Source organism: Phyllostomus discolor, chromosome 15 (genome assembly GCF_004126475.2).
Source record: "Phyllostomus discolor isolate MPI-MPIP mPhyDis1 chromosome 15, mPhyDis1.pri.v3, whole genome shotgun sequence".
In the NCBI taxonomy this organism is placed as follows: domain Eukaryota; kingdom Metazoa; phylum Chordata; class Mammalia; order Chiroptera; family Phyllostomidae; genus Phyllostomus; species Phyllostomus discolor.
The window spans coordinates 8,903,631-8,927,874 of NC_040917.2; the positions used below are offsets into that span (position 1 = coordinate 8,903,631).

Sequence of the window (24,244 nt, forward strand, 5' to 3'; positions counted from 1 at the left end):
ACAGGCATTTATGTGCTGGTTGAGATCATCTCTGGACTATAGGAACACCCATGTGTCAGAGGGTATCATGACGCATCCCATTAATCTCTTAAAACAACTTCAGTTTGTACGTACGTTGGTCCAGAGAGTGCAGGTCTCCCCAGGGATCTTGTTCTGAACAGTGGCACCGTGAGCTGTTGAGTCACAGGTGCTGCTGCTTCTCCGGCCACAACAGAGGCCAGTACCCACATCCCTGTGACGTGTCTGAGGGCTGCCGGGACAGCGGGAGGGGAGGCCGCAACCCTGACGCGTCTCTGTCGGGACCCCGGCTTCCTGGCTCCACGGGCGGCCCTGGGAGGTGGAGCGATTCCACTGTGGCTTTGAGAAGATGTGCACTCTGACTTGTTTTTAAAGATTTTTTTTATCTATTTCTAGAGAGGGAAGGGAAGGAGATAGAGAGAGAGAGAGAAACATCAATGTGCGGTTGCTGGGGGTCATGGCCTGCAACCCATACATGTACCCTGATTGGAATCGAACCCGCGACACTTTGGTTCGCAAGCCCACGCTCAATCCACTGAGCTACGCCAGCCAGGGCCCACTCTGACTTTTTAGATGTACTATGAAAGGTAGAAAAGGAGGGCAGTTACAGAAAGCCCCTTCAACACTTTGCTAGGTCCCTTATTCAGGAAAGATTAAATTCAGGAGCTGATTTATCTGCTGCGATAGTTGGAGAAACGGTCTCATCCTGAGTTGAAGAAAGTGATTTGTTTGGGTTTAAGGAACGACTCTTGTTCTTCTGTCCCTGGAGTTTTTGGGAACGTGGATCAAAAATAGATCGAAAGCACCTTAAAAATAGTAAAGTACTGTGAAAAAAAGAATGTGAGCCGTTACGTTCTTAACATGTTCACTGTTTATAGAAAATGGACACATGGGATATTTTGAAAATATTATTTATAAACATTTTAATATATAAAAGGTTTGTCAGTAATAAACATCCCCACTCTGGAATGATCACAATGCTAAACTAGACTTCTTTTTTCAGAATTGTAGATTACATAGCAATATACTAGATTTTAAGTAAAGTAACTTTAGTGACAGAAAAATACACAATTTTTAAACCTATGAGTTTGATTCAGATTGCTAAACCTCTGTGTGACTATAACCTACACACCTGTTTTTGTGTTTGAAGGAGAAACCTGTGTTTCTACCCGGACACTAAAATGTATACCCAGCTCCGTAAGGGTGGGAGCTCATCATGAGTTAGGGAAAGGGATTTGAATAAGCTCTACAGTAACTTTCCCCAGAGAGTTTCAAGGGCTCTGTGGTTTTTCTACAGTCTGGTAAGACATAGGAAAGGTAGAGGAGATGGAGGTGTGGCAGAAAGGCTGTGTGGCTGTGAAGCGGTGATACTGGGGCGGGAGCACCCCCACCGCTGGGGTGTCGGATTCCCAGACCCGACTGTGAGCGGTGTGTGCTGAACGCGGTCTGCACCGCGTTCCTAACCGCCGCGCCATCCCTAGAGAACTGGGCAACTTTGAGGCGGCCACCGAGAGCTTTCAGAAGGCCCTGCTGCTCAACCAGAACCACGTGCAGACCCTGCAGCTCCGGGGCATGATGCTGTACCACCACGGCAGCCTGCAGGAGGCCCTGAAGAACTTCAAGGTGAGCCCCGCTTGGTGAGGCTGCGAAGGACGGGCGGGGTGGCAAGAACAGTGTTTGCTGACACCTCAGCGAAAAGGAAGAAGGAGCCTCCACCGCCTTGCCTCGTAGACTAACTGACGAGCATGTGCTTGGTCTGACTCAGCCCTGGGGAAACACTCTTCTGAGTTCTGATTAAAGAATAAAGCCCTCGAACGTTTCCCTAAGCTGCACTGATGCAAACGGGCGTCTCCTCCCCCCCTCACCCCCACAGCGGTGCCTGCAGCTGGAGCCGTACAACGAGGTGTGCCAGTACATGAAGGGGCTCAGCCACGTCGCCATGGGGCAGTTCTACGAGGGGATAAAGGCGCAGACCAAAGTCATGCTGAACGACCCTCTGCCGGGCCAGAAGGCCAGCCCGGAGTACCTCAAAGTGAAGTATCTCCGAGGTAAGTCAGCACATGGCAGCGTCATCGATGGTCAATGCAAAAGCTGCGGAAACCGTGCCGCCTGTCTCTCTCACGCCCCAGGAGGCACTGAGTGTTGCCAAAGGCGGGAGGTCATGTGCCCACGGCTGGCCGCCCACGGGTGGTGGTGGGAGCTGGGCTGGATGGAGGCCATGCCTTCTGGGGACCAGTCCAGAGCTGTTTCTGCCACCCCCTATGCATTTCCTGTCTAAAGTCAAAAAGGTTTTACTTAAGTCAGGAAAGCATAGTTTGAACTCACCGTAACGATCATCTGCATGTTCCCGTCTCATTGCGCCTTCTCCAAAGATGCAGGGGTGACAGGAAGGGGACCTTCCGTGAGGTTTTACTGTTCAGTGCGAAGGTCTGTCTCTGATCAGAATGCGTTCGCATCAGAATGCTCACAGAGTCTGGAGGAGTTTAATGGGGATGAGGAGGAAAGCAGATCTTCCAGTTACCATTCTGTCTGTCGGTCATGGTCTCACTCACCTTCTCACTGCCATGCTCCATGCTCAAAGGTTGTTCTGTTTTCCGTGGGAACCCCAGGTCTCTGGGCCATCTCTTCTCTTCCTTTCGTTACCGCCAGCCTTCCACACCAGTGCTGACCCCCGAGAAACACTGCAGACTACACGTGTGATTGCAGATTCCTAGTGGGATGTCCCCCCGAGAAACACTGCAGACTACACGTGTAATTGCAGATTCCTAGTGGCCACATTAAAAAAGTGGAAACAAAGAGGTGGAACGGATTTTAATGATACATTTTGTCTAATTCAGCATATCTACAATATTAGTGAAAACACTAGTCCTTTGATATTTTACCTGTTTTGTACTAAGTCTTCAAAATCTGCTGTACATTTTCCGAGTATAATGCATCTCAATTTGGACACTCAATTTTCATTGGAAACATTTGATCTAAACTTAGATTTCCTAAAACGTAAAGTTGAGAGAGTAGATTTGTACATGCAACTTGTTCCAAACACACTGAAGTTTTCTAATCATTGAATTAAGTGTGTTTTTAAGTTTAAATTAGTCCAAATTAAATAAAACTCTGAAGCCTGGTTTCTCGGTCACTGGAACCGTACTTTTTCAGGACTCAGCAGCTCGGAGGCTGGAGGCTGCCCCCTGGGCAGCACAGCTCTGGACTCTGAGTCGCAGTCCCCTCTGTTTCCTGGTGTGACTCTGGAATCGAAAAGTGAGACCTTTGGTGTGTGTCATGGAGAGGTTCCCCGAGTGGCTGGCGTGGCACCCTGGGGACTCAGTCAGTGGCGGGTCACTCTGCTTGTCCTATAAGAGTTGTGGCTTAGTAAAACCTGGACTCTCCATTTAGAGTTCTCTTAACTACGTAGCAGTGTCTGAGAAAGCGTTTGCACGGCAGCGAGCCACCGAGAGCGCTCCTTCAGCAGTGTTTGGGTGTGTCAGATCTGCTTTCCTGTGCGCAGAGTATTCTCGGTACCTGCACGCACACCTGGACACCCCCCTCACGGAGTACAATGTCGACGCGGACCTGCCGGGCAGCTTCAAGGACCACTGGGCCAAGAGCCTGCCCTTCCTCATCGAGGACTACGAGGAGCAGCCGGGGCTGCAGCCCCACATCAGGTGAGTGCGTCCCGGGTCCCGTTCCCTTTCCCACACCGCAGCCCCGCGGGCCCGTCACGCTGTCCTTCCATCCACAAGTGACCTTCTGTTCATGTCTCTCTGATCAATTTGTGTTTTGATCCGACATGTCTGCAAGTACTTCTTTTAGTTTATAAAGTACCGCAAAACTCACCTCTGGATAGCATCCTTTCTTCCAGCCCCTTTTTCCCTGTTCATTTTGGGCAACGTCAAACTGCAGGTGGGCCGGTACGCGCTGGCAGTCTGTGACGTGTGTTGTTCTGTGCCGTGTTACTTTTAGAACAGGCTACCACATGCACTGGAAATTGCCCTGCTGGCCAGCTGCGGCGGCTGCGTAGGGCAAAGCAGAGACGCTGAGGGGCTGTCCCATCACAGAACAGACCTAGGACAGATATGGGTCCCTGGGAGTCTGCACTGCCTTAAAAATTAAGAGGCTGATCTGACTCCTTCCAGAGGAACCCTCTCACTCTCCAAAAAGAAAGAAGGAGGTATTCAGACTCAGGTGGTGCTCGGTGAGCACATTTAAAAGGAAGGCGGTGTCCTGGGAGGGGGCAGTGAGTGCACCTGACAGCCCGGAGGCACAGGCAGGGGCTGCCGAACTTGAAAGGGCTAAAGTGGTGCCGTGTTGGAGGCCCTCCCTGGGTCCAACAGAAGCAAATGCAGATTTGTCCGAGGAAGGATCGGTGTGAATGCGGGCCCCAGGTTTGCCCACAGAGTAAGACTTAACGTGAGAATCAGCAGAGACTGCAAACAGCAGACTGACCCTCAAGGACTTCGGCTCTCGGAATTATTCAATGCAGCCTCTAAAAGAACTCCCAATTAAGTACTTAAAGAAATTATGAAGAAATCAGAAAGATAAACAAGGAGATTAGGAAAGATGACTGGGCAGATTAAAAAAAATAATTGGGAGCTTTGGAAGTAGAAAGTATAATAAGAACTCATTACGTAGGCCAGACAGCAGGTTAGCCATAGCTGAGAGGAGAGGGCAGAGTTGGAGGGGAGAGCACTGGGAGTGTTTGGAGTGTGTGCGGCGTGGAGAGCCAAGGGGACGGAAAGCAGGGAAGAGGCAGAAGATGTGGACGGCGTGAGTAGGGCTAGCACATGCTGTTGAAACCTCAGGAGAGAACAGGAGAGAGGTGATTTAAAAAACATGATGACTAAGAATTTCCCAGAACTGAGGAAACATATAAATCCACAGATTTTTTAAAAAGGGTAAATGAAAAGAAACTGAAGAAAACCTAAGATAAGGAGGAAAGTCTTAAAAATAGAAAGTCACGTCACTCCAGTCAGGGTGTGTGTGAGAGGCAGCCCATCGGTGCTTCTCCCTCACATCAGTGTATCTCTCCCTCTCTCCCTGTCTCCCCCTCCCTCTGAAAATAAATAAAAGATATTTTTTAAAAAACCCAGAAAACTTACAAATTATAAGAACTGCTAAGAGTTTATTTAGCAAGGTGGTCAATTATAATTGATGTACAAGAATCATTTGCATTTCTATATACCAGCAAGAAACAAAAATACCATTTATAACAGCAATAAGTACTTAAGAATATATCTTAGAAAAGACAAACAGAATCACTATGGAATTCATTGTAAAACTTTGTTGAAAGTTACTAAGAAAAGAAATGCAGGGAGAGAAATACTGTGTCCATGAATAGGAAGTTCAATGAGATCAGTAAGTCATTTCTCTGCAAATTAATTATAAATGCAATAAAATGCCATTCAAAACTTGAAACAGAGTTTTTTGAGAAACTTGATGGGCTAATCCTGGAAATTGTGTGGAAAAACAAGGAACCGAGAGTCACCCAGAAGATGACTCCTAAGGAGGATGGTGCCCGGCCTCCAAGGGGAAGGCTCCCATCCTGCCAGAGAGCAGATGCGAGACGGGAGCGGAGACCGAGGTGCTGGGGTGGGAGGGGTGGGTGGGCCAGAGGAGCGCAGCAAGGGGCTTAGAAGCCTCTGTCCAAGAGCCTCGAGGAGTGGCAGCGGCGTGTTGTGGGTGAGGGCGGGACTTGCCTGTGAGAGGCAGGGGGACAACTAGGTTGTTACGCGAATAACATAAAAAACTGACTTTCGTGATGGTGTAGGTAGAGATCCAGATTTAGACAAATAAAATCTTAAGTGTGAGTGGCAACATTTTTTAAACTTTTAGAGAAAATGTAAGGGAAGGTTTTTATGATTTTCTTGTTGTCTACCTAGACAAGAAGTTTTAAAACAATGACACACCATATGGACCTTAGACAAAGGGACTGAGTGAAAAAATAAGCCTAAGCTAGATGAGCAAACACTACAACGCCTGATAATAGTGGTGGCGACCAGAGGTGGGGGTCAGAGAGTTTAAACTGCTGTAGCCACACTGGCCGGCAGTTTGTCCGTGTCTCGTGAAGCTGAGCCCTCGCGTGTCCTACCGCCCGGTGACTCCGCTGCACACACTCAGTGAGAACCTCGCATGGGCAGAGCATTGTCACAGGACAACCTGTGCAGGACCGTTGCGAGCAGCATTTGTCCACACCGAACACTGGGAACCGTCCCAGGCGTCCGTGAACGGAGGAGTGGGTGAACGCAGCCCCTCACACCAGGGGGTGGTGTTCAGCAGTGCAAACAAGCGGCCTGTGCGACAGTGTGGGTTCGTCTCCAAATGCCACGCTGAGTGAACACAGCAGGGCAGCAGCCTGCTGGGGCGCCTCGTCTTCCCATGAAGCTCACAAGGAGAACTGTAGACTGTGTTGTTGAGGGGTACACGTAATGTACCTGTTTCTTAAAAGGAAAAGGTAAGGGAGTCACGAACACAAAATTCCAGACAAGTTGCCTCTTGCTGGGGCCAGGAGGATGGGCTAAGACAGAAGCAGACGAGTAGAGAGAGCTACGGAGTTGTCCCAGTTCTTAGGTTGGTACTGAGGCGGTATGTTTTCGTATGTGTCAATTATTACATAACCAAAAATAAAGAAAGGAAATAGCTTAAAGAGGTCATCCGTGTTTTCCACCATCCGTTTTTGGGGAAATACCTCTGTGCAGGAAAGGGTTAACCTGGCAGGCCTGAGCCGCTGTCCTGGGGAAAGGCCTGTGTTTACAAGGTTGGCCCTTGGCTGGTGTCTGGGAACTTGGACTTCAGGAGTGTCCGCCATGGCCAGAACAGAGGAGAGCGGCTCCCTGGGCCCAGGCTGCCTGCACAGGCACTACGTGACCACCTGCTCTCCTTCCCGATCAACCTGGGTGGCTTACGTGACTGCCCCCCAGTAAACACTCGGGGCCCTGAGTGTCTAGCGAGCTCCCCTGGTGGGCAGCCCTTCCCTCGGGGAAGTCATCCCGTGTGTCCCCCAGGAGAGGACCCTTGGGAGCTTGGCCCCGTCACCTCCAGACTTGGCCCCAGGAGCGTTTTCCCTTTGATGTCTGTGCCTGTGCCCTTTGCTGTAATGAATGACAGCACCGAGTCCTGCCAGTCCTCCCAGTGGACAGCTGGACCTCGGGGTGGCCTTGAGGACCTCAGCACAACCTATGCTTGGAACTGCAGTGTTTGTTATGAAAACTTCTAGCAGGCTGCCAGCTACACGGTCGTGGTCACATATGCCATTCTGAGTGTACCTGCTGCAGTCCCAAGGAGGGCGGTGGATCTCGCGTGGGGGCTGGGTGGGGGCTGTTGCAGAGGGCCCTCCATGCAGGCTATGTCTCTGGAGAGGTTTACAAAGCGAGCAATGGTCCGAATGCAAACTAGTCACCAGTGTTGCTGACAAGCATGTCAGCCTCGTTCTGCACGTGCTCTGGGAGATTCCTTCCGCCGCTTTGTGTGTGGTCGCATGCAAAGCGCTGGATGGAGTAAAAACTACGTGGTCCTAGGTTTCTTCATTCGTTTTCCAGGGGCGGAAGTGACTGCTCTTCAGGTGAAGTCTGATTGCCCGATGTCTGCTGTAAGAGTCCTCATCGTGTCTGTAATGTTTCCTCCAGAGACGTGTTGCATCAGAACTTTGAGAGCTACAAGCCCGAGGTCCAAGAGCTGATTTGCGTGGCCGACCGGTTGGGGTCGCTGATGCAGTACGAAACGCCGGGCTTTCTGCCAAACAAGCGGATACACAGAGGTATTTTGCAGCTAACTATCGGAAAGTGGAAATATATTTCGGATAAAAGAGCAAGGGTTGCACCACCACGTCGTGCTTTTAAAAAAATCATGTGTTGTGCCTACGCGGAATCAGCACGTGATCGTGACAGAAACGTGCAGCTCCGCAGAACCCTTCATCAGAGCTCCGGGAGAAGGCCGAGTCCCGCCTTGGCTGGGGGCTGTGCCGCGTGTAGACACGAGCGCCGCCTGCCGGCCTGGAGGCTTCGCTGCGGGTCGGAAACCACCCGCAGTCGCGGCCTGGGGGAGACCACGGGCCTCTGGGAGCTTCAGGAGGGAGCAGAGCCGGGAGGGGACAGCTTTGGGAGCATCTGTAGTTTTCTCTGACAGCTTTAGCAGGGCTGTTATGACTGTAATGTGTACCAGACCTGCTAAGTTACCAGTACTTGTGACTCTTCATGCAATGACTCTCGAACAACACGGGTTTGAAGCGCACGGGCCCCTCGTGCGTGGGTGTTTTCCAGTAAACGTACCGAAAAATTCTGTAGAGATTTCCCGTCTACTGTGCAGCAGTCACGTGGGTTACGCTAGGCTGCCGTAACGCAATCCCATCGCTGACTCTTCCTTATCAGCACCTGAATCGTTACACCTGCAAACAAATAGTTTTTTTTCACACAAGCTTTTCATTTTTGGTGTCTAGTGTTAGTAACACATGTACCATCTGCAGTAAACCATGTAAGACGATATTATTGTAGGTGCTGACAGACAATGTGTCTTACCAACTGTTGATGTAAACTTAGGGCACTGAAAAGTACAGCACAGAACTGTGAAGGCATTTTCCTTACGGTTTTAGCTTCTCAAGCTCACTCCACTGTGAGAATACAGGACATAGTGCACACTACATACAGAATCCCGTGTAATAGAGTATTCATGCAATCGGTGAGGCCTTGGGTCGACAGCAGGCTGTCGGTAGGTCACTTGGGGGGACCAGAGCTGCTCGTGGATTCCCGCCTGCGCGGGCGGCCAGGGCCCCTGAGCCCCGTGGTGCTCGAGGCCCCTGTGTGACGACGCGGGAGCTGTCCCCCAGGCTCGGTGGAGATCGGGCCTGGGCCGTGTGCCGACAGGCCCCGCACACCCCGCGTTTCTCTCTCTCTCTCTCTCTCTCGCAGCCATGGGCTTGGCGGCGCTGGAAGTCATGCAGGCCGTGCAGCGCACGTGGATGAACTCGAAGGTCCGGGTGAACGGGAAGACGCGGCTGATGCAGTGGAGGGACATGTTTGACATCGCGGTCAAGTGGAGACGGTACGTGCGTGCGGCTGGCGTGGGAGGACCGGCTGCAGTGGCCGTGACACGACAGGTCCCTCCCCAGGCCTCGAGGGCTGTTCCATGGACTGACAGTAAGCCTCGCACAGCTAGGGGACACACTGTGCGTTCGTTCCCCTCTGACGCTTGCCAGAAGTCGCCGGCATCGCCATTCTTTGAAACACGCTCGAGTAATATGCCCAGAATAGGGGTTATCACGTTTCCAAGCACATGTTTAGAAGAAGTATTTTGGAAAAAGCCTCTCTGAAAGCGCGTTTCATTACCTGTGGCACCTTTGAGTGGGCTGCGGTGCGCTTCCCTGTGTCTACATTGACAATCTGTCTGACGACCGGCGGCTGGGGGGTCGGTAACTGACGGTCTCATCTGCATGAGAAAAATGCAGCTCTGCTAGGAGCCGGCCCTGACCTCTCACTGGCCCAGTCGGGCAGCCTTTTGGAACTCGCGTGTTTGTGTTCCGTGGTCGTAGACATCTGAGCAATCGCTTCCTCCACACTTCTGCAAAGACACTGATGTTCTATTTTTAATGCCTTTGACCCTCTCTAGGGCGTGAAAGGCCTTCCTCTCTAACAAGCTCTGTTTCGCAGGATTGCCGACCCAGACCAGCCAGTGCTATGGCTAGATCAGATGCCAGCCCGGAGTCTCAGCAGAGGTTTCAACAACCACATCAATTTAATCAGGTGCGACCCTTCTGTGCCTCTCTCGCTTTCACGAGAGTTCATTCTTAGCAGACGGGTCTGGAGGCCGTGAGGTGCCCACTGCTCCTTTCCCGGTGACCTTGCCAGGGGCCCGCACAGACTTGCTCTGCCCCCACAGAGTCCCACCTGCTTGCATCTGCTCAGCTGGCGCGGCTGCAGAAGGAAACACAGCACCTGCCCTGGGCCTGCTGCAGCCGCTGCGTCTGAGGCAGGACCCGAGGCAGGGTGGGCTGCCAGGTTCTCGCCTGGGGTGTCCATCTTTAACAGTTGTCTGTCTTTCTGTCCTGAACCATGACAGAAAGCATTTAGGCAGAGGACATCATGTCTATCATAACACCCTGGTAATGTGGTGTGGCTGTCGTGGGGAAAGGCTCCCCTCCCGCCGCCTACACACAAAGGGTTTGGAGCAGCAACGCTGTCTGGTCGCTGAGCCACCTGCCTGGGAGGGCTGTTCTGGGCCCAGAGGCTCGGCAAGTCAGGGACGCGGGTGAAGTGCCGGCCTCCGAGCCTCTCCCTGTGTGTGCTCTGCCTCTTCCCAGTAAACGATGAGCACATTGTGAAGACCGCGGCTTCAGAGGGGCCACTGCATTTGACTGTAGCTAGAACTTGCAAGTACATATGGTGGTTGTGCCCCCTCGAAAATGCTTGTCGTTCCAGAAGTTTGAGTCAAGGAAATGATACTCTGTACACCTTTGGCATTTAAGTTTAGTGGAAATGTCATTTAGACATTTATTTGTTCCTAATTTCTAAAACCTAATTCTTCCCTCGTGACCTCTGTATTTCTGTTTCTCACGGACTGGTCTGTGGCATTTGTAGACTAAACTCAGGGAACGTTGTCAGCAGTCCGCCGCCAGGGCGGTGCTGCGTGGCGGCGGCGAGGCAGTGCAGCGGGTCCCGACTTCAGAAAGCCCAGAGCTGAACCCAGACGGCGGGCCGTGAACAGCTGCACGCACTGTGTTAGGCTGTGGTGGTCCCGTGTCCAGGACGCCAGGGGACACAGAGCAGGGCGCAGGGAGTAGCCCCCGGGGGAGGCCCAGGTGTCTGGAAGGAGGGAAGGCAGCGAGGGGGGCAGGCCTGGGCCCGGAGGGCGTTGGCATGGCCAGGGAGGGACGGCTGACTCGTGGTGGCTGGGGGGCCGGTTCGCCACGAGGGGAGGATGGGCCATCCCAGGCCTGAAAGACAGGCAGAGACCAAAATGTAAAAAACTTTTCCCCCAACATAGAAACAACTTTCTGCTCCATGAGAAGGTGTTTTCTCCCCAAAAATGACACTGAGCTGTTCAGACGCTGTAAGCACATTTCAGAGTTCAGAGGTGGCGTGAGCACATTTCCCCAATCGGGTGATCAGTTCGGCTGCAGGTGGCAGAATAGGTTAGAGACATAGTGACCTGGGAGGCGCAGGAGGTGGGCAGAGAGTCGTGTCATGTGGCAGGACGAGTGACAGGTGCCGAGGCCTGGAGGGCCGCGTGGACGAGAGCTGGAGGGAGGACAGGGCATTGAGGCAGAGGCAGGAGGAGCACTGGTGGTGGGTCAGACCCAGGATGGTGTGGGACCACAGGGGGTCTCCCCTCTGTGGCTCAGGTTCGTGGGTGTCCTGGTCGGCCAGGCAGCAGCAGGCGGAAAGCGGGCGGACAAGTCTGGGCGGGTAAGTCTGGGCGGGTAGAGCTGGGAGAGTGTGGGAGAGGGGACTCCTGCTTGACTCCAGTGAACTCGAGGTTTGGGGGCGTCTGGGGAGCAGTCGGACGTTTACGTGTTGTACACAAATAGGCTGTGCATTATCCTGTACGTGTGTACGTCAGTAGGGTGTGTACATTTTCTTGTATGTGTGTGCCTCAGTCGGGTGTATATGTGTTGTACATGTGTACATCAGTCAGCTGTGTGCATCAGCATGTTGACTGTATAAGAAGTTCCGAAAGAGAGTTTTAAAAAGGGGGTGGGCACAGAAACCTGAGGAAAACCTTATCTCAGGTGGGTTGTGGAGAAACTGCCAGTGCCCATCTAGATAAAAGGTAGGAGTAGCTGCAGATACTGCGACCGGGAGAGCCCAGGGCGAGAAGGCGTGCTGCCGAAAGCTGAAGGGATCCACGGGAGGAAACTGGTGTGAAAGTCCGAGCCTCATTTGAATACATGAGGGTTTCTCTCCCCATCGTGGCCTCTCCGGGGCTGAGTTTGGCACCTTCCTCACCATAATAAACCCCACGAGCTGACGACCAGGCTTGCTGAGACAGCTCTTTGCTTTTCCATTCGTTGGTTGTGAATAAGTGAATTCCCCATCTTTTTTGCTGCATTATTCTCATAACTCTCTGTTGTTCTTTGGAGTTAACTTGGAAATTAGACGGTGTTTGGAATATATTCCTTTGTAAAAATTCTTAATTTTTTTCTTACAGGGGTCAGGTGATTAACATGAGATACCTGGAATATTTTGAGAAAATTCTTCATTTTATTAAAGATAGAATTCTTATTTATCACGGGTAATCCTTTAAATTTTTTTCATAATAGTGGATTTTGTATATTTTTTATAGTTATGAAACTTGAAAACTAAGCCTACTGACAGACTAAATAAACTGTTTCAAATTTTTACATTGTGTTTAGAATCAAAACCTTTTAGAGTGATTAGTGACCTTCTTTTTAATAACTTAACAAAATGCACGGACTCAACTGGATATGTTTAATCTTACGTGCAATGTTGTGACTTCTCTAGTCTCTTCCTTTTGAAAGGCAGGATGTTTCTCTGGCATGTTTCATAAGGGATTTCAGCCTTCACACTCACTTCCTCACCTGAAAGGCGGGGAGATGTAAAGGTACAGATGTAGCATTGAACAGAACACTGGAGAACAGAAGAATTCTGAGTGGTTCATTACCACCAGGTTACTGTAACATTGATAGGAAAACCTAGCAGGGCACGTCCCTGTGAGCAGCTTTAGAAAGAAGAAACATTCACGTCTGATTTCAGAGTCGGCATGGGCGAACCAGGTTTCGTGACCAGACAGCATGCCTATTGCTTCAGCTTTTCCCTGTTTCACCTTCTCGGGGGGCTGCTGCCTGTTTCCCGAGTTCTCACTTGTAGCCCCAAATTCACTAGCTCAAACCACCCCAGTATTTACAAACTTCCGTTGCGGCCCACCATTTTGGATATTGAGTTATCATAATTGAGGATGATGTATGTAAATGAGAGGTAATGGCATAATGATTACATTTCTGTATTAATTGTAGTCCCAACTCTCTCTCTCGAAGCGCTAATAATCCTAAAGGCTTGTTGGAAGTTCGAGAGGCTCTGGAAAAGGTGCACAGAGTGGAAGACCTTCTTCCCATCATGAAGGTAAGTCTGCTGTCAAAACCGCAGTGCACTGTAGGAAAAAGTAAAATTGTAGCACTTTTTTGACTTGTTCAGTGCCATGTTTGTGAGTCTTACACCATAAATGTTTTAAAGTTTATGAAGCACGTGCTACCTGAAAACACTGACATAATCGCACTGAATAATAACCAAAGTACAATAAAACACAGACGTTGGACTCAAGGATAAAAGCAAGTTTGTGAAGAAGTAGCAGATGCAGGAAACAGAGGAAGTAAGGATACAGACAGATGAATTCCGTTTCTGGTCCCAATGGAGTGACCAGCATGTGACCTGCCCTTCCACACCGTGACAATTGTGCAACTGGACAAAATGCAGGGCAGCCGCTTTCAGGGCTCAGACAGCCACAAGGCGGTGACTCTTGAGAGAAGGGGAACGTGTGCGGTGAGCCCAGGCTCCCCCCCAGTTCCCTGCCCAGGTTATTCGCCAGGCCACTGGGCAGGTACGTGCAGCCCAAGCAGCGTCTCACGGAGCTGAGGGGGCGGAGGCCGGAGCTGCGTCTGCGGAAGTGTGTGAAATTTGCAGGGCGGGATAAGCCTTCTCCTTGCAGCTGTAGTATAGGTAAGGTTGATTTATAGCAAATAGAATTTAAGAAATTTCTGTGAATGACCAAAGCTTACCCACCTCTAAGGAATAACCAGGAAGCCTCAGGCCGTGTACGGGTCCACGCTGTCTCGCCAGGCGTGGGTGAGCCTGTGTCTGGGCTGGGTTCCAGGCTCCTGGCTGCTGAGGAGCAGTGACTCTGAGGGCCACCTTGGGGGTTCTCACAAGGGTCTGATGGACTGAGTGGTCCTCCGTCTTCTCAGCCCCCCGTGTTCACTCAGCAAACAGGGTCAGGTGCGATAAGATGAACTCCACCGTATGTCCACTTACTCAGAAACTCTCTGAGGTGAGCGGGGAGCCGTAAGGGAGTTCTGAAATGTGAGGAGCTAGTAATAGAGGGGTGTGCACTGCGGTGTGTCGGGGTTCGGGCACGTCTTCCTGAGAGGCAGCCGGTCGCCCGCACCTGTATGTAGCACTGTGGTGACCGTCAGCTGCAAGTGCAGCCCCATACCTGCGTGTTGTTTGGTGACTCGGGTGTCAGGAGCCACGATGTCACTGGTGAGAGGGCATTCTGAAATGGTAAAGCACGCCCAGTGAGGTTCCCAGCAGGACATCACACGCTCTTTCCTCAACTTACACGCTGTGTGCATTCCCGGGAAATTCCATGTGCCTTAAACCTGTGACACGTATTTAGTGTCCGCGTGTAACAGGAGTTGCGGGCCCAGGTAATTAAGTTACAGACAGGTTCTCCGCCTGCGTGAAAGTCCGAGGGGCGTGGGGATCCCGCACGGAGGGACGTCCAGTGGCCTTGGCTCCCGCCCTCCAGACTCGCCCGGGAGTTCCCCAGACGCCCCCCAGAGGGCAGAAGGGCCTCAAGGAGGGCTGCTGCTGGGGCGCACCAGGCAGCAAGAGCCCTGGCACGCCTCTCAGTTTTTCATCTTCAGCCTTCCTGTGGGCATTTGAGGCATTTAAGTTTACTATATTGGGCACAATACACAGTCACTTAGGGAGATTTTAGTGTTTTTTATGTGGGTCTGTTACCAAGGAACCTGCGAGGGACCGCAGTCACACCCACCCAGGGCAGCGGAGGGGTCGAGCGCCCGGAGCCGCCTTCGCGCTGCCACCCCGAGGGCCGCCCGTAGCTCAGCGGGATTCCCGTAGCTTGCCGGCCTGTGCTCTGCAGAGTCGGACAGAGTGTGCCCGACATTCCCAGTCCGCATGCACGTCAAAATAGTTCTGAGCGCTCGTCAGAGGACCCAGACTCTGCTCGGAAGGAGCCTGGCCCAGTCAGTTCCCTTGAGTTGCAGGACGCTGGTGCAGCCCCTGCTGAGAGTCAGGGTTGCCACTGATTGAGACTGAGCATGGGAAGAACCCCAGAGGGGGCCCCAGAAAGGGCCGTGAGCCCACTGTGCCGAGGTCCTCTGCACCTCCAGAGGGTGCCCCTCGGGGTGCAAGCTGGGCAGGGAGTCGGCGCTGGGGCCTGGGGCCGGGCAGAGGTGCCGTCCTCTGTCACTGCTCGCTGGGCCTCCTGCATTGGGGACGCCGTGACCCTCCCCGAAGACGCGGAAATCCGAGTCAGCACTGCACGGGGGGGCAGCTGGGGGTGTACAGTGAATCTCACACTAGTAACGTGACTTTTCCTTTTCCCTGAAAGCAGTTTAACACTAAAACGAAGGATGGGTTCACGGTGAACACGAAGGTCCCCAGCCTCAAAGAGCAAGGGAAGGAGTACGACGGATTCACAGTCACGATTACGGGAGACAAGTACGTAGGCTGCCCGAGCGTGGGGGGCGGGCAGGCGGGTGCTGGGAAGTGGGCCTGCGCTCGCTGGCACGGACGGACCACCCCCGGGGGCGTCCGCTTTCTGCTGTAGTGCAGGCAAGGCAGCCAGTGTGGCTGTCACCAGTTCTTCTTCCCGTCTCATCTACGGCATCACACCGGCGGTCAGCCCCTGCCGACTGTGCCGAATCTGTCCTCTGCTCCCCAGACTCCCGGTGTGATGTCTGGTGGGACCGGTGGGAGACACCCTTCTGGGTTCTTGAGGTTCATTGGGGGAAGGCTTTTACTGATAAAGCCAAAAAACATGAGAAATTGGCAGATGCAAGGCCAATTGCTTCTTTGTTTTTAAATGCAGGTTCTAATTATTACAAGAATAACATAGTCTTCTTAGTGTACAACATTTAGAATATACAGATAAGCAAAGATTAAAAAATGAAAACATTTCAGTTATTTTTTTTGGAAACAGATTATATTCTGTGTATTGTTTTGTAATGTATTTCTTTACTAGCCTCACCATTACTTTGTAACATTTCTCCATATCCTGTTCTTATACACATTTTCAATAATTTCATAGTGTTCCGTTGTAGGGGTATTGTAGTTTCTCCTACTAATTTTTTGTTATTGACCATTTGGGGTGGTTCCCTTTTCTCACTCTGTAAATAGTACCACAGGGAACATTTTTATTAACCATTTCTAAAATCCAAGCTTCCTCCAGAAGCCTCCAAATCCCTTGAATTTTGGGTGGGCTTACTTTGAGACCCCGCCCACCCTCCTCAGCCCTTGGGGCCGTGACCCCTGCTGCTCGGTGGTGGGGCTGTGATGCAGTCCCCCGACCCTCTGCCTCACGTGCTTTTGCTCCCCGGCTGCAGGGCCCTCGGACAGGCTCCACGGTGGGACGCACGAGTAACCACCAGTGTAGCCGACTCCAGGTTTCTGTGATTTTCCGTGTCTTCGAGGTCTGGATCTGTACCCCCAGCCACCTACTCGTCAAAGTCCTTCCACAATAAGGGTCATGCTTTCCCCAAAAGGAATTTCAGGGTTCACTATGCACGTGAAATTATTTCCTACCGTTTCACCCACCAGTGGTGTGGATACAGATACAGGTGTGCTCAGGGTGAATTCCCAGGTGGAAATGGAGTCACCGAGTAAGAGCACGTAAAACCCCTTCCCCCTGAAACGTAGCATCTTTCCTCACTGTCCGTGTCACCCCACCCCCCATCCACCCCCACCTGGCTTGCCTGGGCTCCCAGCCCCTCACGGAGACTCCTGCTGCTGTGCTGGTCGCCCGTCACCTGGCAGCTTCCCAGGGCTTCAACGGCGTTCCCAGGGCTGCACTCCACTGGGTGCTCCCCTGACCCCAGAAATGACTCCCCAGCCCCTCCCTACCTTGCCCTCGTCTGTTGATGCCAAAACCTGCTCCCCAGCCTGGCGTTGGAAGCCTTCCGTAACTCAGCCTGGACGGTTTTTCCTGCTTGACCTGAACCGCGTTCCTGCCGGGACCTGGCCTGCTGATCCAGCAGGACTGCTTGCTCCCTGAGGTCACCTGGCCCCTCCTTCTGAGTCTCTTGTCACCTTGATCTTCAAGACCCAAGCTCAGGCCTCTTCTCCCAGGAAGCATGTCCTGTTCTCTTCCTTGTCTTCTAAGTCAGCTCTGGCCTCCCTCTCTGGAACCCCGATGAACTATGTGAAGGCCTGAGCACAGTCTCAGAATAATTCGTGGCCTCATTTCCCCCTCCCTTCCTCAAGAGCAGCAGCTGTTCCGTGTTCTTTCTGGGGTCTGAGGACCACAGCCACTGTTGTGTTGCTGGCGTCGTGCAACAAATACTCGTGGCATCAGGTTTACATTCCCCCCCCCCCCCAGAGCCCCGAGTGGATCTGCGCGTGCAGCAGGGGCTTAGACAAGAGAAAGGACGCCGGGAGGTCCCCGCACTTTCTGCCCTGTGCACTCTTGCCCCGGCCCCCAGTAATAACAGGGTGGCTGTCCGATCAGATGTTTTCTAGGTGTTTAAACGCATTCTTTACTAAGTGTAGTTGTGTCCTCCTGGATTAGCCTAAGCCCATATAATTATGTGGTTAGACTGAGCAGGATCCCGTGTTTTGTGAAAAAGCTGCGTGCTGGCGACCAGCACCTCCTCCAGCGGTGAGAAGGCGGGGCCGCTCTCCGTGTGTCCTGCTCCGCGTCAGCCTGCCGTGTGCGTCCTTGTCCCACCTTCTTCTGTGTTCGGCTCCCTGAACCACACGTCATCACACATGCCTTTGACACGCGCTCTTGTGCTTGTAGGATTGGCAACATCCTCTTTTCAGTGGAAACTCAGACCACGGAAGAAAGGACGCAGTTGTACCACGCCGAAATAGATGCACTTTATAAAGACCTCACGGCGAAAGGAAAAGTCCTCGTTCTTTCGTCAGAATTTGGGGTAGGCGTGTGTTTCCCTGTCACCCTCGCGTCCCGCGAGTCCTGGTGAACTTCGGAACGCCTCTGCCCTTTCGCCGGGATTACACATTTTATGCCTGAAATCAGCTTTCAGGGACCTGTGAATATTTCTTGTTATTCTTACTGGAATAGTTCCCATGTTTAGTAACGACAGCAACTGGGGAGGGAGAAATACATTTATTATTTACTGTATTATCATAAATGTGGGCTTCGGCACGACTTAAATGAAAAAATTTGATCCATAATGAAAATGACCTTTCCCGGCCTCCATTGCCCACCCCACCTCAAGGGGGGCCCCCTTGGTGGCAGAATCTGACCTGTCACCTTTGTGGCTGCAGCCGTCACCGTGCCGGGAGTCCGTGACACCATCCGAGTTCTGGAATGGGTGCCCATGGCCCCAGGAAGTCACCTTAGGTCTCTTGCATTTAACCAGTTAATTGATATAATTAAGCATCTGAGTTTTTATACAGAATTAAGCATATTTACCACCTAAATCTGTGTGCAGAGGGGCGCTTACCGGAATCTTTCCAAGTAGGGCGGCTTGTAGAAAGCACAGTCGGTACCATTCAGTGCTTTGTTTTATTTTAATCTCCACATATGCTTTGGCATCGCAAGTGACGTTAAAGGAGACTGGGATGTCTGCGTTTGTCAGAAAAGTTTGCAGTTTTCAGAACGGCTGGGAGGATACTGCTCCCAACTGGACTGTGTGTCCCCTCTTACCAGCAAAACTGCGGGAAGGAGCGTCAGGCGCTCAGCAGTGGGAGAGGAGTGGAAGAACCCTCCTCCTCCTGGTGCAACGGCGCTCCGTGTCCTGTCCCCACCCCCATAGAAACCTGTTGTGTCTGTCATCTGGTTTACGTTCACGAGCCTGTGTCTTCTTTTCCCAGGAGGCTGACGCTGTTTGCAACTTAATCTTGTCCTTAGTTTACTACTTTTATAATCTAATGCCGCTCTCACGAGGATCCAGGTGAGTGGTGTCCTGTAATTCTAAAGGTTTCACGTTGAGAAACGTGTTCCTTGTTGCTCACGCCTCCTGCTGTGGGTGTGTGTGCAGACGTGCCCCGAGCGGCAACATGAGGCCCCCTTTGGTTTGTTTCGACCTCCACCCCCATGTGTTTCCCTGGTCCAGGGGTGGACCAGCAACGGGAGTGCGAGAGGGTCCCTACGCTGTGTGCCTGAGTTCTGCACGGCGATCCCTGAAGGCTGCTGTGCGTGGGCGCCCGCTCCCTGCGCCTCCGTTGTGGTGCCCCCTCCCCCCCAACTGTCACCCTGCCCTCTTCTCCCCTCCCCCAGGGTCTGGCCGTTCATTGGCCTTTAGCCCTAACGTTTTACACTTTTGCATCACCAACCCCCCCGCCGTGGTGTTTTTATTGCTGCGAATAAATTCCGGCTTCTTAGGAGCCCCCAGAGTGGGTCGGATGTCGTCGGCATGGGGAGGCGTCCACAGGGCTGTCTCTCTGTTCTTCACCCGACGCCGTGCGCAGTGGATCCCTTCGGCGGCTGTGGCTAGCACATACTTAAATTTGCGATGTTTTCGCTGAAATAATCACTTGCCCGTCTTTATTAATACTTTAAAACTCTTCTAAATGCGGTAGTAAGTTTCGTTATAATATTAAAAAGGCATCTAAACAAAGTAGGAGCCTGAATATTGCAGTATCAGCCAACTGTGTGACTGGGTGGCGGGTGGGGGGGGGGGGGTGGTCCTCTGGGCAGAGCTGTGCGTCAGATCTGTCTGCAGCGCCACCTGCAGGCCGGCCCTGTGCACACGCCCCGCGGTGGTCACAGTCCTCGGCCGCTCCGGGCTCCTGTGTGATGTGTGAAGGAAACTGAGCTCCAGCCACCCTCCGTCCCCACTTCTGTTCAGTCCCCAAACCCTGCTGGTTCCGCGTCCTGACCCCCAGTTCTCTCTCCCCTGTGCCCACCGCCACAGCCAGGACGCAGACCCTTGTCCTCCCCCCCGCCATGGTCTTGTTCGCTGGTCTCGCTGCTTCCTTGCTCTGTGCCCCCCGGCTCTGAACGCCTGTTGCCCCCCCTGCAGACTCGGTGGCGTCATGCCCGGCCCATCCCTGTCCTGCCCCGGTTTACGCTGGCCCCATCACCTCCCCCCTTTACCCGCCCTGTGGAACTCCTGAGGGTCCTCTCCCCGCTGCCACCCCACCCCCCGCCTCTCTTCACACCTTCATGTCCCCACGTGTGCTGCTCCCTCGGTGCCAGCCTGTGGCCTGCCTGCCCCTCTGCCTCCTTCACCCTGCTGCAGGCCCTGGAGGGGCAGCGCCCCTGCCCCGGCCTCTGTGGGCCTTCCCCGTGGGCCTCACTGCACATGGTCTGCCCTTCCCTGTCAGAGGCGGGGCCCCATCCTGGTTATCTGCGTCCTGGGGCACCTTGCCCAGGGGCGCTGGCAGTGTGCTGTGCAGCTGTCAGAATCTGAGCGGGCCTGTCCGTGCCGGGAGGGGGCTGACACCACGGGTCGGCTTTCAGGCCGCCTGTCGGTGCCTGCAGGAACGCGTGCACTCTGCTGCTCTGAGGGCCAGAGAGTTCTCACGCTCAAACGACCAGGCTAATCTGTGTTTGCAAAGCATGTTGCAGGTACACGTTTTAACACCAAGCTTCGTGAAGTTGTTAAAAATATAAACACATTTTCTAATTCGCTGTTTCAGAAGAATGTAAACACTAAATGGGAAGAAATGCTCTAATTAAAATAAGCACTTTTTTCCCTTAGAAAAAGAATACATTTGGTGACATTTATTCTCTTTTTTTTAAGATTTTATTTATTTATTTTTTAGAGAGGGAAGGGAGGGAGAGAGAGAGAGAGAGAGAGAGAGAGAGAGAGAGAAGCATCAATGTGCAGTTGCTGGGGGCCGTGGCCTGCAACCCAGGCATGTGTCCTGACTGGGAATCAAACCTGCGATGCTTTGGTTCGCAGCCCGAGCTCAATCCACTGAGCTACACCAGCCAGGGCACGTTTATTCTTAAATAAGTATATATATATATATATATTTACTTATAAGTATACTTATTTATAGGTGTATACTTATATATATATATTTAGTAGTAAATTAGTAAATACTTTTTAAACCAAATGAAAGTAGTTCTTATGTCTAATGTCCAAAGACTCGTAAAAGAAAATTTCCTCTGTTATGAGGGGAAAGTCCCTGGCGCGCTCGGCAGCTGTTTGTGGTCGGACTGATGGGTGATGCTTCTCTGTTGACAGTGTGATCGCTTACTCAGTGATCGTGGGAGCACTGATGGCAAGCGGAAAAGAAGTGGCAGGGAAAATCCCCAAAGGGAAGGTAGGTTGGCCCTGGGTGGGGTATGCCTGGCTGTGTTTACACCCCAGTGTGCAGGTTTCCTGCAAAGGTCCGAGGGTTGAACGGATGCCAGGGGGAGCCTTTCTCCTCCCCATTTGCTCACAGTCCTCAATGTCTCTCTTTTTCAGCTAGTTGACTTTGAAGCTATGACAGCCCCTGGTTCAGAGGCCTTCAGCAAAATAGCCAAAAGCTGGATGAACTTGAAAAGGTCAGCACTTGATGAGGGTCAACAAAAGGGTGTTGCAACGGAGAGGGAGGAAAGGGACCGCCTGTTACTTTGGGGGCTGCTGCAGAAACCGGGGTAGTGCTCTTTTCCATGAGTTCCTAGAGTACAGTGAATTTAAAGGTGAAAAGGTTTGGCTGTTGTGTATGATCCCCTAAAGGGTGAGTACGTGGATGGAAATGGATAATGAATAATGAATAAAAAATAAAGACACTCTTTAGTTGATGACAGAAAGTCACAGGTGTCTTAGAGATGTGATCAGACACACGTCTCTCCTGGCTGGCTCACCGTGCATCCCGAAGGCGGGGGGTCAGCTCCGACGATTGGATCTGAAAACCGGGCTGAGCCCTCCCAGGCTCCCCACTCCCGGGGGCTGTGCTCTGCCTTTCCAGCTGCACCTTCACTGCTCTCTCGATTCAGAGAAGGTGGTGCTTTGTTCTGATTCAGGCAATGGGCACGTGTGAGTCAGGGAACCCGAATCAGAAATCACCCTGGTGTGGCCAGGCCAGCCATGCGGCGACACTGGCCTCCCTGGCTCAGGTGTCTGGGAGCACCTGGGAGGAGGGTCCACGTGGACGGGAAGGAGCGCACAGACGCTTCAGTGGCTAACAAAGGAGAAGCACGTCTCACTGCTTGGTCTTATTGGGCCCTGCTCCTTCCCCGTGGTTTCTCCTTTGTAACCACCTTCCCCATCGGTCTGACTGACGCAGCAGCCACTGTGAGAATTGCTGGGCAGTGTGTGCTCTGTTTAAAACGGAGAAGTTCATGTCTGTAGCACACTCCTCTTCGATCTGTAGCGTTCCATTAGCATTGTAATAAAAATTCCTAATAGTTAGGCCTTTTCCCAGCACATTCTTGTTTCAGGTTTTCTATTCTACACGTGGTTTAGTAGAATGACCCTATGGTCTGAGCTCTCCCTCCTGTTTCTTACACAACGTTACAGTGTTAATCTTCCAACCGTTTTTAAAGGAAAGAGTAACACTAGCAACTGACCTTGTGCAGTTACCGCTTTCCCGCACCCTTTGTGTCATCGCAGCCCAAGCCCACAGCAGCTCCGCGAGTTAGCGCCGTCCCTGTGGCTCCAAGTCGGGGAGGGAGCGACCGCAGAGAAATGACTACAGCTAGTAAGGGATGCAAAGTGCCCCAAAACCTGTGTCCCCTGATTCTGGTGCAGCGTGCACACCACCACGATATGTGAACATAACAGTCTCGTGGAATCAGAGCCTCCTGTTTCCCCAGAGACTCCGGTTGAAGCTCCGAGCGGCTCATGCACGAGCCTTCCGATGCCCCAGTCCACTGCTCAGAAGGGTCTGTTCCGTTCACAGCTCCTCCTCCTTTTCATAACAATTATCTGGCATTATTTACGGGGTGTTGGAAAGGGAATATCATAATAGGAATAAACATAGCATAAGCTTTGCCTTTTTTGTAAAGCCTCGTTACTGTTCTCACGCCGTCTTTGTATTTTCCTCTTTCAGCATCTCACCTTCTTACAAGACCCTCCCGGCCGTCTCAGAGACGTTCCCGACGCTACGGTCCGTGATCGAGGTGCTGAACGCCGACTCCTCGCCACGCTGTCTTAAGAAACTCTAGTCACGCCGCAGTATTTATACAAGGGGAGGGCCAGACCTCTTGCTTCTTAAGTTATTTTTAAAATGTGGAATTACAGAGAAATTAGGTCCTTTATTACTTTTGATACCAACTTTTGATAGGAATTGAATACTTGAAATCATTGTCTTTCCTTTCTGAACCACCACAAAGATCAAGGAAGAGGGTTTTCGGGGGAAGGCTGTAATGTCTGGGAGCAAAGGCGTGTTCGTTAGCCCATGGCCTGTCGCTTTCCGTACAAAGTCGTGCAGCTCCTTCCTTATAGCAAAACAGTGGACTTCAGACACCAAACATCACTCATTAAAAGGGAAAAAACCAACAACAGCAGTATTTCCACTCCTTTCAAGATCTACATTTTTTCCCCAAGATTTTTGTTTCACGCACATGGTGCTGGGCGTCTCGTTTCCAACCCGCACGACCTTGGTGTGCGGGTTCTCCGCTGTCTTCGACCCGTGGGAGGCCCATGGGCCGTCCACGCAGGCCACGGAGCTCACCGCCCGGAGCGCCGCAGCCAGTGGTGCCGACGGTGTTTGCCCGTGACCCAGACACTGAATTACTGAACCATGTTTTTTTTTCTTTCCGTTGGAAAAAATAAACAGGGGTGATTTCTCTAAATCACCGGATTTTGACACTGGATTATGTATGTTTTCATTCTGTGAACTAGTTTCACTTTCAGGTATGAGAACATTCAGAAAACGACTGACCGTTCCTTTGAGACAGGGTAAATGACCATGAGTCAAATGGGATATCATTAAACTATTGCCATTTTCAAATCGGTTTCGTTTTTCTTTGATTTTTTTTTTAAGAGTCGAACTATTCACTGCTCCCTGATACTCAGTTTGTGGGGCGGATTCTTGCACAGCGTTGCAGGACCACACTGCGAGGTGTTGGTTAGCTCCGGGAGTTAGCACCGCTGGGCGTTAGGGGGTTATCTGCGCAGCTCACGCGTTTGATGGTGTGTGGGGAGGGGGGAGGACTCGCCCTTTGGGCAGACGCTGCTCTGGGCACTGGTGTGGGCTTCCTGACAGCCGCCGAGATGTGGTTCGTGCCCTGCTGTCTGCTGGCAGCCCGTGGAGGCGGGGGGGAGAGTGATTACATGGTCGGGCGCGCCTCATTTCACAGACAGATTTTCCCCCGCAGTCCGTGTTCTCCCGAGACGAGGGCCGCAGGCGAGGGAGACGAGGCTCTGGGAAGTTAGTGACCCTCCAGGGTCACCCAGCTGTTGAAGCCAGGCGCCAGG

The 24,244-nt window shown here is 52.1% G+C and overlaps 1 protein-coding gene across 6 annotated transcripts in view; it reads left to right on the forward strand.

The window, feature by feature from the left end:
• Window positions 1-23,781, forward strand: part of TTC13 (tetratricopeptide repeat domain 13) — a 64,046-nt gene extending 40,265 nt beyond the window's left edge. For 3 of the 6 annotated variants that reach the window (XM_036016193.1, XM_036016190.1, XM_028531444.2), the window contains 14 exons: window positions 1,500-1,641; window positions 1,892-2,066; window positions 3,521-3,677; window positions 7,635-7,765; window positions 8,913-9,045; window positions 9,651-9,743; window positions 12,148-12,231; window positions 12,995-13,079; window positions 15,313-15,419; window positions 17,716-17,851; window positions 18,756-18,835; window positions 21,080-21,158; window positions 21,305-21,384; window positions 22,875-23,781. In XM_036016193.1, coding sequence (XP_035872086.1) covers window positions 1,500-1,641; window positions 1,892-2,066; window positions 3,521-3,677; window positions 7,635-7,765; window positions 8,913-9,045; window positions 9,651-9,743; window positions 12,148-12,231; window positions 12,995-13,079; window positions 15,313-15,419; window positions 17,716-17,851; window positions 18,756-18,835; window positions 21,080-21,158; window positions 21,305-21,384; window positions 22,875-22,989 — 1,597 coding nt within the window. In that variant the 3' untranslated portion in view covers window positions 22,990-23,781. Of the gene's footprint in view, window positions 1-1,499; window positions 1,642-1,891; window positions 2,067-3,520; window positions 3,678-7,634; window positions 7,766-8,912; window positions 9,046-9,650; window positions 9,744-12,147; window positions 12,232-12,994; window positions 13,080-15,309; window positions 15,420-17,715; window positions 17,852-18,755; window positions 18,836-21,079; window positions 21,159-21,304; window positions 21,385-22,874 lie in introns of all 6 variants that reach the window. The other 3 variants (XM_028531443.2, XM_036016191.1, XM_036016194.1) reach the window with 1 other exon arrangement.
• Window positions 23,782-24,244: the final 463 nt, after the last annotated feature.